The 17537-nt window shown below is 34.5% G+C and overlaps 1 protein-coding gene across 3 annotated transcripts in view; it reads left to right on the top strand.

The window, feature by feature from the left end:
• The window catches only part of ANKRD50 (ankyrin repeat domain containing 50), a 66257-nt gene that overhangs the window by 30279 nt on the left and 18441 nt on the right, over positions 1-17537 (top strand). For 2 of the 3 annotated variants that reach the window (XM_074275435.1, XM_074275434.1), the window contains exon 3: positions 6689-6930. In XM_074275435.1, the coding sequence (XP_074131536.1) occupies positions 6689-6930 (242 nt within the window). The remainder of the gene's footprint in view (positions 1-6688; positions 6931-17537) is intronic. The other variant, XM_074275436.1, reaches the window with a different exon arrangement.

Genomic DNA, 17537 nt, shown 5'->3' on the forward strand with positions numbered 1-17537 from the left:
TCAAGTAATTAGGGCATAGTTTAAGACTATATTCCATGAGATGATCTTCACTCAGTTCATCTAACACAACAAGTTTTGGAGAAAATTGATGATGTCCTAAAGGCATTTGAATGAATGAAAAATTACTTAGCCATATGACAAGCCTTGTGCTAAGGACTGATGATGCAAATTTAAATATGAAATAGCCTCTACTCTCCTGTAGTAAGCATTCTAATGGGGGAGAGAACACCTGTATGTAGGAAGGCTCAGCATTAGAAAGGATGGAAAGACTTGGAAGTCAGAGAATGGGGTAAGGTCCAAGGATCCTTAAAGTGCATTGGCAGGTGATAACAGCAGTTTCTTAGGGGAATGAAGAGTTTGGTGTAAAAAACAAAGTCTGGTGATGGTGGTGGAGATGGCCATAAGAGCTAGCCATCCTTTATAGAGCCCTTTTAAGGATGTTGTCTCACAATATCTGGGAGGTAACTGCTTTTATTTTTAGGAAAAATGAGGCTGAGGAAAGTTAAGTGACTTTCCCAAAGTCACAGAGACAGTAACATCTGTGGCAGGAATTGAAGTTTTCTGAAGCCTAAGCCCAGCCTCTTCATTGTGCCACCTAGCTGCCCAATGTTCCTTCACTTCATGGGAGGGATTATATTTGGCGATCTCTGCTTATCTATATCCAGGCTTTGAGCCTGGAGGGGTCCAGCCTACCATCCTTGGGAATAATGCCAAGACAATAAAGTCTAAGTCTAAGTGCAATGAAGATTCTGGGTTTTCCTAAGCAGGGGTAAGGATTGAGGGAATGGGGACACACAAATGGACAGCAGAAGTGAGGGGGGGAAAAGGATATTGGTAGTGATGAGGTTCTGGGTAACTAGATGGAGTTGGCAGAGAAAGCCTGATGTAATGAAAAGATTACTCCCTGAGCCAAGCAGGGAAAGACAAATGGGGATCACCTTAACTTTATAGGTGCACTCCCTGTGGAGGTCTTGGGTAACCCCAATTGTATCCAATTGGAAAGCTAAATTATATCAAATCTCCAAATCTCTATGGCCAACGCCATCTTTCCTGAATCCCTTTTAAGTTAAGGAAATTTTAAGTTAAAAAGGCCCTTTTAAAGTTAACCTGCTAGTGCATTCTGCCTTGTGGTGTTTTTCTCCTTACCCCAAACCTCTTCTATGCCTCATGGTGTTTTCCTTCCTTTTTATAGCTAATTAACTCTTCTAGGGTGCTAAACTCCTCAATGGATTTGGTCTGCCAGTCAATGGCATACTCTTACCTTATGGTGTATTCTCTTTTCCCTAGTTAAATGTGAGTTCCTCTAGGGAACTTGTCCTTTCCTTGCTAACTATATGCTTTCCCAAATCTATTTCATATTGACCACATCTGGTATCTATTGTACCTATTAATTTTATCTGTAACCACTCTCATAAGTAAATCTCTTTTTCCCAAGAGAAGGGCCATTGTGAATTTTTCACATGACCAAACTCCAACATTTGGTGCCAATTATTCTCCCAAACCTCATCATTTGGTGCCTGAAAATCAATCTCATTATTTGGTCCTGAATCTCAAACATATCAATAGGAATGTAGGAGGAGATATGTGAATATTTTCTTGTCTTCTTTTTCTCTGTAATGGTTCAATTTAAAACCCTTCCACATAAATTTTACCAACACTGTGGCACTGAGTGTGAGCTTCCCTCCACCAGATCTCCTCTCTAGAACTGGCATTCCTTAGACTTTGGGTCTTTTCCCCTAAGCTCCTGTCTGATGTTTTTCACAGTTTCTATCTTTTCCAGAGGTTTTCTGAGATTCCTGAATTGCATCAGGCATATAAAACTGGAAGCCTTAGGCCTCTTATATCTCTCACTGTCCTCAACTATTCATCCCTATTGTTCCCACCTCTATGTTAGGATTCTTACAAGGTGCTAAGTCACTGGAATGGATATAATTATCTAATTTAGCATGGTACTTAACAATTCTGTTTCTCACCTTTAAGAGAGCATACTTTTAAGGAGCTCCCACAAGCCCAGGCAGTACCCACAAGCCCATTCTCAGGGAGGATATAAGGAGCCAGGATTCCGGGAGGAGGAGTGAAGATTTCATTCTCACTTCGAAGTTGGTGCTAGCTGGTGACATTCTGACACGAATTCTCGAGAGCTAAGAAGAGAGATAGGCTTCTACTAAAGCTAAGCAGGCCGCAGGAAAAGATTCAAGACTTTGAGGGACACAATAAAGGATCTGGACTTTAACTCCTGGCTGCATTTTGGGATTAATGAACTGAACTAAAAGGAAGGCTGCCTCCAGAAGCTCCCCAAGAGACCTGCCCCCAAGAGAACAATTACATTTTAGAGAAACAGAACACTACACCTCTAGAAAGCAAAATTTCCTCTTTCTTTTGCTTCTTGTTCCCATTCATTTCTTCCTAGTGTTTTATGGTGATCTGAGGATTTTTTGTTTTGTGTTGTTTTGTTTTGTTTTGTTTTTGAGAGTCTTTGACACTTCTAGGATTTTCTGTGTTCAGCTTCTACATACTGGAGAGCCTTTACTCAAAGTGCCTGCTTGGCTTTCAGAGACTGCTCTCTTCAACTAAAATGATAACTAAGCTTAGAGACAACATTAAGTTTCAATAGATGCCAGAACTTGTTGGATATAATATTAAAATTCAAATTGTTAATTGAAAAAGACCCAAAACAAATGGAATCAAAAGTCAACAAATGCAGAATAGTAATTTTAGAAAGCAAAGAATTATACAAATACAAAATAATGATTAGATAGATAAAAATATATTTTTTTCTATTTTTATTGAGTACTAATAAACTTTTGAAGGCATAATTAAATTGAGATGTAAAAGAAGGTCAGGTAAGATTTCAGAGAAGAGCTATTTATGTGATGGGCTCTAAAGCATTTAAGATCAATTTCAGAAAAAGATTGATCCTTACAAAGTAGAGGATGCTGAAAGGCAACTTAATAATCTTTAAATATACAAAGGATGAGCTATTCTTATGTTACTGATAGTATTCTAGTGGCAGTCAGAGAGTTGTGGGAATCCCCTTTTGATTGGAGGCCCAGGTCCTTCGTGAAAGAATTCACAAACCCAAAAAGTTTTAAGTGTCAGAAAGGGAAATTTATTGTTGGATGAGACTGCTAGGAGACTGACTTCCTCAGTGGCAAAGTCCTAGTAGAGAAATAACAAAAGTTTTTTTGCTGAGAAGAGGGTCTCTTCACAGCAGGCAGGAGTCCTGACAAGCAGCTATGTCAAGGGATGAGACATAGTCCTGATTTGGACATTCTGCAAAAAAAAAAAAAAAAAAAAAAAAAAAAAAAGAGTTTAAAATTGCCCTTTAATAGGAAATTTGAAATTCAGGTTTCAAACTGAAAAGAAAGCAAAATCTCCAGGCCTAGATGCTTGGTGTTAGTTTTTGCATATGCGGTCCACTTCACTGGGGCTCAGGATCTCCTGCTGGATTGTTGTGGTTTGGTTCCTGTCTTTGATAGCATTCCTTTTTTTACTTGAAAAATTTAGACCTTTTTTGCCGATCTCTTTCACTTTGTCTTTTTGCTGGTTCCAGGATTTGTTGAGGGTATTATTTTATGGTTGTTTGGAAATGGATATGGAAGAGATATGTGATTTATTGCTTACTCTGTTATCTTGGCTCCCTGAAGTCAGTTCCCCTCTTCCCCCCCCTTTTAAAGTTAGATCTAGAGAAGGAGAATAATAATAAAGTAGGAAAGATGGAATGTGCTACAAATAAGGGTCAGTGAGCCAAGATCTCAGAAGATGTTGTGAGTAATAGAATGAATGAATAAAGAAGCATACATTATGTTAAGTGCCTACAATAGTGCTAGCACTAGGGGCATATAAATAGAAAGGAAAGAAAGTCACAAAGAGATAAAAAGAATAACCTTGGCTAGAAGGGGAATGGCATCTTTGTCCAAAACCAGAAAGTAATAGATTAACATGAAGGATTTTTTAATTTGGAGGAGGAGGTAAGTTGAACAAATTCACACAGAGATAAAATATCTAATATATACAAAAATGTGAAATATCTAATACTAATTTAGTTAGGACCCATTATTGTAATAGCCCCTCCTTGAACAGCTAAACATTAACCATGTACGATCTATGAAGACTGAAAAGGCCCTCCCACATAAGCTGGCTTTTCTTTCAGGACCTAGGATAGAGCCTTAAGGGAATACTTACAATTAACTTACTTGACTAAGGTGAAGAACCAGCAAAATTAACTAAAGAGATAGGGAAGTGGGGTGGCTTTATACCACTTTCTCCTCTCTCCAACCTCAAATGGAATTTCTATAACTTATGACCAGCCTTTTGGGTAGCACCTTCACCTTTTGTCATTAAGCTTTAGATATAGACTTCCCCATCACATCACTAAAAAGACATATTTGTAGCAGCTCTTTTTGTGATAGTAAAAAATTGGAATTTGAAGGGATAACCTTAACTGGGGCGACTGAACAAATTGTATATGATTATGATGGAGTACTATTGTGTTATAAGAAATAACAAGCAGGATGGTTCCAAAAATACTTGAGGAAGCTTACATGAACTTATGCTAAATGAAGTGAGCCAAACCAGGAGCATATTTTATACAGTATTGTAAGAATGGTCAACTGTGAAAGACTTAGCTACTTTGATCAAAACAATTTCAAAGAACCCATGATGAAAAATGCTGTCCACTAGTTGTGAAGTGATCCAACCATTCTGGAGAACAATTTGAAATTATGCCCAAAGAGTTATCAAACTGTGATCTACAAGTGTTTATACTGGGCTTATTATCCCAAAAAGATCTTAAAAGAAGGAAAGGAACCCATGTGTGAAAAAATATTTGTGGCAGCCCTTTTTGTACTGGCAAGATGAGTGGATGCCCATCAGTTAGAGAATGGCTGAATAAGTTATAGTATATGAATGTTATGGAATATTTTTTATAAGAAACCATCAGCAGGATGATTTCAGAGAGTCCTGGAGAAACTTACATGAACTGATACAAAGTGAAATGAGCAGTACTTTGTACACAGCAACAGCAAGATTATACTACGATAAATTCTGATAGACATGGCTCTTTTCAACAATGAGATGATTCAGACCAGCTCCAAAGTTTTTGTGATGAAGAGAGCCATCTATATCCAGAAAGAGGACAGGAAATTGAGTGTGGATCACAACATAACATTTTCACTCTTTTTGTTGTTATTTGCTTGCATTTTATTTTCTTTCTCATTTTTTTCCTGTTTGATTTGACTTTTCTTGTGCAGCAAGATAATTGTATAAATATGTATGCATATATTGGACTTAACATATTTTACCATGTTTAACATTTATTGGGATTGCTTGTTATCTGGGGGGGGGACGGGAGGAAAGGGGGGAATTGGAACACAAGGTTTTGCAAAGGTTACTATTGAAAAATTATCCATGCATATATTTTGAAAATTAAAGGACTTTAATAAAAAAGACCTAAAAATAAAAATAAAATTTTAATTAAAAAAAAAAGAATGAAAGAAAAGAAAGATGCTGTCCACCTCCACATAGAGAAGTAAAGAATTCTCAGTGCAGACTGAGGCAGATTTTTTAACATTTTTTTTTTGTTTTCTTTTAAAGAACAGCCAAGATGGAAATAGGTTTTACATGACATCACATGTGTAATCAATACCAAATTGCTTGCCCTTTCAAGGAGGAAATGAAATAGGAGGGAAGAAGATAATCTGGAACTCAAAATTAAAAAAAAAAAAAAGTTAACAATTTGGGAAATTGGGAAATATATATATTTTTTAAAAGACTTAAGTGGTCCAAGGGACTATGACTCAAACTGTTGAAATAACTTCCTAAGTTATAAAAACCAAATTGAAGCAGTTGGGTTTCTCAGCTTTAATCTACTTCCCATTGCTCTCAAATTCAACATACCCTTCTGACCAAGTGTGCCTTTATGGCAACTGTGGAGCTGCTGTGTTCAAATGAAGCAATGCTGAATTTTTACAAAATATATTTTCCGTGCTATTTTTGAGCAAATTTTGTTTGTTATGGATGCAATTAGAAGATGCCATTATTTTATTAAAGCTAATCTTCAAAGAGTCTCTGCTAAGCACTATTTTTAGTAATAAAAATTCATATCTATATAACATTTAGAAGTTTCCAAAATGCTTTCCCAATAGTAAATATCATTGCTGCTCTACGTACCATTGTCCCCTTTTTACAGATGGAGAAAAATGGGGCTCCAGAAGATGACATGAAATTCCCAGTGTCAATAGCAATTAACAAATGTATAATAAGGCAGGATGAACTAGTTGAGCTAATTCTGTAACTTGACATTTCTTGAATTTAGTTGCTGTATGTATTTATATATTTAAAAGTACTAAAATTGCATTTCTTTTGAAAATTATCCAATTTTTTCTCTTCAAATATAGAATCCTAGATTATTCGTTTTGAAAGGCACTATAAGTAGTCATTTTAACTGTTACTATATCTTGTTCTATATGGACTGACCTTTATTATGTTGAATTTATTGAATTTTATTGTTAAAATGGTTGTTTTGGGGGAAATAAAATAATTATTTTAGTTAGAACATGAATTTTTGGATAAATTATTCATTCTTAAAATCTTTGTATTTTCTTTGGTTTATGACTTATTTCATGCTTCTAATTAATAGTTTTAATATTAACTTTGTTTGAATGGTAATATTAACAAAAACTGATAGGTCTATGTTTTATAGGTGTGTTCTCCTTCCTCTTTTGGGAATGAAGCCACCACAGCAGAGTCTGTATCTGCTTGTTGATTCTGTGGATGAAGGTTGTAATATTGCTGAAGGTGAACAGACTTCAGGCTTATCTGGGACTGTGGCAGAGCTATTAGCTGGTCACCATGAATTCTTCCCACCCTGGCTGCTACTTCTCTGCTCTGCTCGCAAACAGAGTAAAGCTGTTACCAAAATGTTTACAGGTGAGTAAATGTATTGTGATTTGCAGTTGTTACATATATATGCTATAATTTCTTAATAATTCAAGTAGGACACTTATTGTTTGTGTGTATGTGTGTGTGTGTATGCTGATATCAAAAATATCTTCTAGCACCTCACCTGGTGACTATATGAGCAGAGCAAAAATTTGCCATGTCTTACTATGGTGGAGGATTTTTGAGTGTTCATCTCAGGGTGGATTGAGTGTCCATACTAACCTGGATAAATTCCTAGGCCTTTACAACCATTTTGGACATAAAGGAGCGCATAATATGAGGGAATGAACACTTTGATTGAAGTCAGGATTGATTTTAATCCTCAAACTTAATTTACTGCTCCCTGTGACCTTGGGCAAAATACTGCCCCATTTGGTACTTCTATTTCCTTATTTATCAAATGGGAATATTGGACAAGATCATCTTTTAGAGCCTTTTCAACTATAAATATATTCTCTCAAGTAATGAAGAATGAACTTTATATTCTCCATAGCTTTTAAAGATGATTATAGAGGAGTTGTGATCTTCATTGATGGAGAGCCTATGCACACTGACACTTGTATATGAAATGAGCGTGTTATATGTATTTATACTTATCAATAAGTATTGATGATCGTCCACAATGAGTACCTCTTTCAAGAAGCAAATGCATGTTCAAAAATGGTCTGCTATCCAGTCATTTCTATCTCATACATCTTTTAGTTATACCAGAGACATAAGAAGAAATCAATAACTCTTCATTGAGTGGCTGCTATATGCAAGGCACCCATTGTGCTGGAAAATACACAGAATTCTAAAACAAAAGTCCCTTAGTTTAGCTGGGTATGGAATATATAATCCTATGAAAAATTCAACAGTTGAATATTTCAGTAAAATTTTACTAATTCATCATGCATTCCTTAGGGATTTTGAGTAGTTGGACTAGTCATTAGACTGTGAGTCTTATGAGATCAGGGGTAATTTTCTTTTCTTTTTTTTTTTTTTTTTAAGCGTTTGCAGCTCTTAGAATAGCACCTGGCATTTAATAGGCACTTAGTAAATGCTTGTTGACTTAACTAATGAGGGCAGGAAATCATATTGTAGGATTTCTTTGTAATACCTTCTCAAGTAGTCTACCAGTCAGTAAGCATTTATTGAATACCTTTTATGTTAAATGCCATATAAAACAAATTTAATAATATTCGTTGATTCCTATTCCCAAGTAAAGTTTTAATTATCCTTTAATGCGTGAGATCATAGAACTAAGTTAAATGGGACCTTAGAAATCATCTAGCTCAACTTCAAAATATGGAGTGGAAAATGATTTGGCCAAAGTCACATAGCATTAAGAGTGTATTTTAACCTAAATCTTCTGATCCCAAATTCAGTGGGCTTTTGTTATTGTTGTTGTTGTTGTTGTTTTTATTTTGGGGGTTTTATTTTGGTGATCTAAGAAGAGCTCTTTGATAGTCACATCCTTAATATAGTACTCATTCCTGGTTTTGTTTTGTTTTTTAAAACAAAAATCATTAGAAAATAGGAATAAATAAAACTTTCCTTAGTATGAAAAGTAGTATCTCTCTAAAGCCAAATGCCAGCATTATTTGTAATACAGATAAATAAAAAGCCTTACCAAATAAGTTAGACGTAAAATCGAGGATCTTTATTTACTATTCAGTATAGTTCTGGGGATGTTGAATATAGCAGTAAAGAAAGGGAAGGAAATTTAGGGAATCAGCATAGGAAAAGAGAAAACAAATTGATCAACTGTTGAGGGTAAACTAAAAAAAAGTAATTGAGATAATATCTTGAGCAGAGTTGCAGAGAGTAAAATAAATCCACAAAAGCATTAGCATTTCTGTATATTAACAACAAAGTCCAGTGGGAAGAGATAGAAAGAAAAATTCCACCTAAAATAACAGCACATGGTATGATGGGACTCCTCCTGCCAAGGCACACAGGAACTATATGAAGGCAATCATAAAATTCTACATAAATAACATTTAAATAATTGGAGAAATATTAATTGCTTGTGGATAGGCAATATAACATATTGCCTATATTATACATATATGTGTGTGTGTGTATATATATATGTATATATATATATATATATACATATATATATAAAACCAATATAATAAAAATGATAATACTTTCTAAATTACTTTGCTTATTCAGTGTTTTGCCAATCAGACTACCAAAGGATTATTTTATAGAGCTAGAAAAAAATAATAGCAGAATTCATCTGGAGGAAGAAGAGGTCAAGAATATCAAGAGATATAATGGGGGGGAAATTGGCTTGGCAGGGATTCTCACTTTACCAGATCTAAAATAATAATGTGCATAATCATCAAAAAAAATTTGATATTGGGTTTTGAAGCAAGAACTCATTTTTCTACAAAAATGTTGGGAAAACTAGAAAGCAATCCAGCAGAAACAGGGGATAAACCAACATCTCACACCATGAACCAAGACATCTTCCAAATGGGTACATTATATAATGTGAAGGGGGACATCATAAAACAGACAAAAAAGTGTTAAGGACCATTCCTAAGTGCGAAATCCAGAAAGCCTGTAAAGTGTTAAAGAGGACTATATCATTATGGGATGGATCAGTTCTCCCAAAGAGAATTATAGCACATTTGAAGGAATTGCAAATCAGCCTTTACTGACACAGATGTTGCTTATGAATTGGGAATGAAATAAATTGGAGGCAAGAGGGAAGAGGAGAGAGATCAGAGAATGCATCTGCTTCTCAGTCTCCTTGTATTGTTAACATTCTCTCAGATGAAGGGATCTATTCTGTTAGAATTAGATCCCCAGCAGCCACTAACAGGCTGCTCCTATAACAAAAAGAGCATTGAAGAAATCAGATTTGTGAATAGAGGTGTTTGTGACCAAACAAAATAAGTTTAGAATAAGTAAATTGACCAATTTTGATTACTTAAAATTAAAACATTTGCAAACAAACAGTTAAAAGAAGCAGGAAATTTGGTTGGTTGAGAGGAGGGAAAACTTTGTATAAAATTTCTCTAATGTATTATTTCTAAGATTATATAGAGAGTTGATTTAGATTTACAAGAATAAGAAGTATCCCACTCCACAGTTGATATGAATAGCATTTTGTAAAGGGAAACATTCAAACAATCCTATGAAAATCTGCCTCAATTGATGAAATGGTAGTTAAAACAACTCTCATTCCATCTCACATTCATCAGATTATCAAAGATGATTAAAAAGGAAAATAAAACTGAGAGACTGTTCTATTCTCCCACATGTGGAAGTGTGTATGCAGGATTAGCAACTAGCTACAAGTTACATTAATGCATTGCTTGTATGAACTGGTTCTGCATTTGTACTTAATGCTCCAAAAGTTATTAAACTGCATATTTTTAGTCGCAGAATTACTGCTACTAGGTCTGTACCACAAAGAGATCAAAGAAAGAGGAAAAAAAATTCTATGATGGCAAAAAATTGGCACTTAAGGTATATCTTTCAGTTGGGGAAATGATTGAACAAGTTATGGTTTATGACTGTGATAGAATATTGTAAGTAAAATGATGAAACATTCACAGAAGCATGACAAAGATTAAATAGAGTGAAATGAAGTAGCATTTCAAATGAAAAGAAGAGAATCGGGAGAATAATTTATCCAGGTACAGACAAACAATTTTGAAAGACTGAGGAACTCTCATCAACATAATGATCAACCACAATTCCAGAGGTCCAAATAGTATGCTGAAACATGCTCTACCACCAGAAAGAGCTGATATTCAAGAGTACAGTTTGAATATTGTTTTACTTTCTTTATTTTTTGGTTTGACCAATTATATATTTTTTCAAAATATCTGATAGAAGATAACTGAGTGATTAGAATAAAAATAAATTATAAATGATAGCTTTTTCCAAAAAGACAATTCAAGAATAGCAGTAATTATCGACTCTTATGATTACTTTTCAATCCCTTTATATCTTATTTTTCCTTTTCAACTTTAATTAAATTTGCTATAAATTTAATAAGGTTAGTAACTGTTTGCTTTTAAATATTTCATTGTATAATATAGGCGTAAGCTAATTGTAGATAACTAGAAGTTTTTTTTTGTTTGTTTGTTTTTTTTTAATGATTTAAGAATTTTTGGGGATAGAAAAAAAGCATTTGGAATGAATTTGTTTACTAACCTAAAGAATTTCTGTTGGGTAGAAAAATAGCAATTTTTTAAAAAGACCACACTGTCAAACTAGAAGAGTAGGATAGGTTAGTCAGAGTGGTTTGTTTTGCTTTTTTATTTCAGTGAGCTGACATGGGAATATCAAAAATGCAGTCAGTCACTGAGCATTGGAGTATGAGCCATTTAAGAACAGGAATTGTCTTGCATTTTGACTTTGCTTCCCAAGAGTTTGGCATGCCATAAGAACTTAAGTGCTTTGTATTCAATAGTTATTCATTACATGTTCTTCTCTAGTCTCCTTGGGTACACAGGCAGATGGAACCCTTTTGGCTTTTGTTTCCTGTGTGAACTCTTTTACTTAGAGACTCAGTGATTATTCTAAGTTCATAAAGCCCTATTAGATGCTCTTTTGTGTTCATCCACATAATAGATATTTTATATCTTTCATCTGCCACCATTTTTCCTTTTGACTTTTTCCTTTCTGCTATGGCATAGTAAATATTAGGTAGCAGAAACTGTCCTGTGCAATTTTGATGTTAAATTGCAAATGTATTTTTTTATGACAACAGTAACTGAAACTGATTTCACATGATTCCACTTAAAAGGTTTCCCTTATAGCCATACCTAGTGAGAACTATAAAATAATAGTAATTTGTTGTTATTGTTTTTCTTAGTGGTATAAGATAAATCTCCTGGCTCATCCACTTGGGAGAATATTTTAGGACATCTCACCTTTCACCACTCAATGGATTGATTTTCCTTATTGATTCCACTATTGTCCCTCAACTAACTCACTTGATCTGCTGTGTCTCATGACCAATGACTGTCTTCATACTTTACTTTTGAGAGTGAACAATGTGAAATTATTTTTAATTCATTTCACTTTATTACAGAAAACATTTTATATGTTATCATTAACAAAGAAAAGAGGGAGAGCTACTGCAGTAGAAAACATAATAAGTGGTCGTAGTGCATTTGGACTTGGGATTGATGGTATATACTTGCTACAAGATTTATAGCCAATAATCTCTGGAGATCAGGAGTTCTAAACTACAATAGATCTAAGAGCTTATCATGTGCACTAAGTCTAACATAAATATAGTAAGCCTTTGGGAACAGAAGACCATGAAACTGCCTTGATCAGTAAAACAGGGCAAGTTCATAAAGCCTTCTATGCATTGAGATTGGACTTGGGAATGACCATTGAACTTATTTTGTTTGGTTGTTGTAGTTTTGTCTGACTCTTCATGACCTTCACTTTGGGTTTTCTTGGCAAAGATACTGGAGTAGTTTATGCCATTTCCTTCCTGTGTGCTAGGGTCATATAGCTAGTAAGTATTTCAGACTGGATTTAAACTCAGATAAAAGAATCTTCCTGATTTTAATCCTAGTCCTCTGTTCACTGTACCACCTAGCTGCTCTATTGTACTTCTAAACGCGGTGAAATGGTGAGATTCAGTCTCTTCTTAGGCCTCTGAAGGAAAGGGAAATGGAGTAGTAATATGATAAGACTTCATATCTTCTAAGGTCTCTTCTGGCCTAAATCAGGATTCTAATATACAGCTGAAAATAAGAAAGCAAAGGCTTTGTATGTTAATGTTCTTCCATTAAACTTTGCACAGATTATGACACAATTTATCTTCTTTCTGTTACTAGTGAGTTTTTTACCTAAATTCATCTGCCATTAAACTTTACACAGATTATGGCACAGTTTATCTTTCTGTTACCAGTGAGTTTTTTACCCAAATTCATCTGCCTAAATACACCCTTCAAATCTTGGTTGGGTTTTTCCTTGTTCATATGGCAAGAAATAAGCCTGTAATACATTTTGAACTTAGCCCTTCTCTTAGAATCCATAGTTTCCTTCAGGGTTCACTTTATATACTACATCCTACATTAAACTTACCATCCCATTCCCGTCGCTGCTATTGCCTATTGGATATGTGCTTACTTTGTATGTACATGACAGTATACATGTTATACATGTTTTCTCCCTAGAGAATATAAGGTTTTCTATGGATCTTTATGTAAGTGATTCTCACAAAAGGTGGGTGTCCCTCAGGTCCTGGGCCTTCTTTTCTGGAAGTGGCATTGGGGAGCAATAAGTATTTCAACTTCCCCACTTTGACCAGTGAGCCAAGGGGAATGAATGAAAGTACAATTAGCAGAAATAATCAACAGAAGGAAGGCATTAGAATTCAAGGAGATTTGGGAAAGGGTTCCTGCAAAAGGTGAGATTTTAGCTGGGATTAAAGGAAGTCCACTGAAGGAAGCCAGGAGATAGAGATGAGGAAGGAGAACATTCTAGGCATGGGGGGAGGCAGTTTGGCAAAATGTCCTGAGCTGAGAAATGGATGGCCTTATTTGTGGAACAGCCAGGAGACCATTGTCTCTGAATTGAAGAATATGTGGGGGAGAATAAGATTTAAAAAAAAAAAAAAAAGACTGGAAAGTTAGGAGGGGTCAGGTTGTAAAAGGCTTTGACTGTCAAATAGAGGATTTTTATATTTAATCTTGGAAGAGATAGGACACCATTGGAATTTATGGAGTAGGTGATGTAGTCAGATCTGCACTTCAGGAAAGTCCATTTAATAACTGAGTATACTGGACTAGAATGAGAGAAGACTTGAGACAGGAAGACCAACCAGCAGCCTCTTGAAGTAGGTCAGGCATGAGGGTTTGTGCCAGATAAAACTTTGCCTAAAAGAGCCTGTGTTCTCCTGAAATTGCCTTCATGAAATCATAAGCAACAATTATATAAATTTTTATATTTTAAAAAAATAAATTATTATTCAATAGAATTTAAAATTCTAATGCCTTAATATCATGGATATTAAAAAACAAAAATAGATGAGCTGAGTATCAGAGATGTAATTTTTTTTAGAAATATCCCAAGATTAAAAAAAAAATCCCAATATAACAAATATTAATCAAGGGGACATTTCCATATATATAGTAGAATAAAAAAGGGTTATTTGTAAAAATTCAAATCCTTGTTATGTAAATTTGCTTTTCTTTTAAGTTTCAAGTTGTCACTTTCAAATCTATCTTGTTTGTGATTCTTTCTAGATATCTTTTCAGTGTATTTCATGTATTTTTTCCTAACAAATAAATAAATAAACCCTTCATTCCTTCCTTTTTTCCTTCCCTGTCTCCCTCCTTCCCCATTGTTATTTTTTTTAACTTTTTAACAAACATGCAAATATTTCACATGAGAGAAATACAATAAAGATCTTTAAGTACAGTTAAAAAGAAAAAAAAATTAAACAAAAACCAAAGTTCTTTCATTAATCCAGGAAAAGGCATCCTTAAAGATAAAGAAAATTTTTACATTGATTAATGGAAAACATATCTGGAAATGGGTAGGGAGGAATGATATAAGTGACTAAAGATGAATGGTGGGAAAGAGTCAGAAGAAGGAAAAAATAAATGAATTAATATTTTCTGGATAAAAAAGTGACATTGTCATGGGTGGGGTGGGGTGTATAGTAAAAAACTGGGTGAGAAGAAGAAAAAGTATCTGATAGGAAGAAGTCATACATAGATACAGTTCTACTTAGCCTGTCTTTAAGAGAAGAAGGTGAAGTAGTCTTTCATCTTGGAGAGGGATGATGGAATGGTAACAGGAAGAACATTGGAAGGTAAGTATATGACATAAAGTAGTTAGAGAAATGTCTCATCCTAGGTTGGGTGGGATGGATAGAGAACATGAAAGCACTTTCATAACAATTTTGTGTTGGGGCAGGCCCTTACAAGCACCAAAGCAGATGTGAGCCATAGGAACTTGGTAAAACTTCACTTGCTTGTTGAATTTGTTTAATTATGTGTTTGGAGGTGAATGTAATCTTCAGACTCTCCGCCATGGAATGTTTGTGCTCTCATGAAAAACTATTAATTTGAAATGTCTTAAAAATTGTGCCTAATAAACAGTTGCTAATGTTTAACTGATCAATTTCATGAGCTCTCCAATCATCCTAATGAGTTGAGGATCTTTGAAGACAGCACCTTCATTTGGAACCCTCTTTCTACTTTAGAAGACACAGATTACTCTTTTGATTAGAGATGACTCTTAAAAAACATATTTGAAATCAGGTAGATTGGCTTCAAGCTGCCCTGCTTAGTGATCTAGAAAAACAAGCTCTTAATGCTTTTCCTTTCTCTGCATACTGTATTCTGGAATTCAGTAAGGGTATGCTGGAAGGGCATCTTCTCTACTCCCCCTCCTACCCGAGGAATGTCAGCTTGTGGCAGAAACACATGGCAGAGTTAGACATGTACTTACATGTAGCCTGAGAATAAGTAATTTCTTGGAGGAAGGGGGGGATTTTGAATTCCCCAGGCAGTGTCAGCCTGGGATCTGGCCTTCTCACCAGAGAATGGGGAGCTCCTGAACATCACCTCCTTAAAGGAAATAACTAGTCTTAAGATTTCCCGAGATACAGAACTTTGGGATGAAAGCTTATAAAGAGAGAAAAGACTTTCCTAATTGACCATTCTTCTTGAAGAAATAGCACAGTTCTTGAAGAAGTAACATGCAATTACTTCATTTTATCCTATGTGGAGAACAAAGTCTTTTAGTTACTTGAACAGTATAGGTCTTATAGGAAAAAGAACATAGCTTGCCCAATCAGTCCTTAAAATATGCTATTGTAGGATGGGGAGAGAGGGTGGTTCCAAAGTGCAGAGTGGATATTATTAGTGTTAAGGTGAGTTTCTAAAAAAGCGGAACTCCACAGGAATTTCAAAAGAGCTATCTCATAAAATCTTCAAGTCTCTTTTTCCAGGGAAAGTGTTAGTTTATTTGCATACATTTTATAATTTCTTTATTTTGTTAATGCTAATCTTTTGCATTTAATATTTTAGGGTAAAATAACGGTATTCTGTACCCCAGTATGTGAATGCCTCTATTTGTGTTTGTATACAATCTCTATCCTAAGTATGTTACGTATTCCTAGAGTAACACCAGGTGGGAACAAACCAAAGAGAGGTGACACCTTCCCCCATATTTATATTTACCATGGGCAGGTTATTTTCCAATAGAAAATAAACTTTCTTAGGGCAAGGGCTGTTTTATTTATTTTTCTTTCTAGCTATAGGACCTGCTACTTGATGCTTAATAGATGCTTAACATGAGGAGTAGTGAGGTTTTGCTTAAGTAGATATGTTAGGAAACCTCTAAACCATCCAAGGAGGCAACAAAAGTCTAGAGTTGTTAATAAGTCCAGAGTTAACATATATTGTTCCTAAGATAGATAAACAATGAATGTGAGGCCTTAAAATTAAATCAGGGCTTTATGATTCTGGAATGAAAATGTATATCAGTAAACTACAACATACTTCATGAATTTGATTTGAGAGAATGAGGCTTTTCAAATAAAGATCCTTGACAAAAATGATAAGAAAGGGAAGAATAGCTGTCATTTTTGATTGTGCTAATAAAAAGACAGGAGAGAACTGAGTTGTTGTTGGTTTTTTTTTGTTTTTGGTTTTGTTTTTTTGTTTTGTTTTGTTTTGTTTTGTTTTTGTTCTTTTTTAAAATCTCTAGGTCTTACTTCATATGAGCAAAGTAGAAAGAAAAAAAAGGGAGTAAAATAAGTGAAGAGTCCAAGAATCGTGATGCAATTTCAGAATTAAGAAAAAAGAATTAATAAGGGAGTTGAAATATGTTATCATTTCATTAAAGATTCTAGAATGAAATTGACTTTAAGAAGATAGATGGGATTTGGGGGCATGAAAGATTCTGTATTGTATTCTTATCTGGGTATCAAAAGCAGGTGGCCAGGTCTTTCTTTTCTAAATCTTTAAGTAACTGTGGCTGGCTGCTTCCCAGAATGATGGCTGAAGGTACTGGGTTGGAAGCAACAGTATTTCCAAAGCTCTTGGGTTCAGGATTTTGGGCTGTCTCCATTGGGTTCTGAGAAGAGATGATGATAGCTTGACTAGCTGCAAAAAGACAAATATTTAATATAAACTTTATAGACCGTCAGAACGACATCTTGAACAATAAATTCAGAAACAAATCATAAAAATGTCAGCTTAAGTGAGAAATAATGAGTAAGAAATAATTATAATAATTATACATTGATTTTGAGATGAAATTAAAGTATTCTTCTAGGGAGGAAATAGTCCTCTGAAAACATTAAAATAGAAAAAGAGGATTAATTTTTATGAAATTTGAAAATAAGTCACAAAACAAGAAATGATGAAAATTAAAGAAAAATAGATAAAATTGTGAACAAAAAGAATAGAGAAGTGGCAAAAAAAATTAATGAATCATTAGCTAATTGGTGTAAAAGAAGAAAAACTAAAATTACCTAAATATAAATGAAAAGTGTTATGACACAGCAGAGAGTAAATAAAAATAATTACCAGAAACTATATAATACCTGTCAGTAGAACTGGAATCTTACAAAGGATATATGTAATTACCTGTAAAATAAAATA

Source organism: Sminthopsis crassicaudata, chromosome 6 (genome assembly GCF_048593235.1).
Source record: "Sminthopsis crassicaudata isolate SCR6 chromosome 6, ASM4859323v1, whole genome shotgun sequence".
Taxonomy (NCBI): domain Eukaryota; kingdom Metazoa; phylum Chordata; class Mammalia; order Dasyuromorphia; family Dasyuridae; genus Sminthopsis; species Sminthopsis crassicaudata.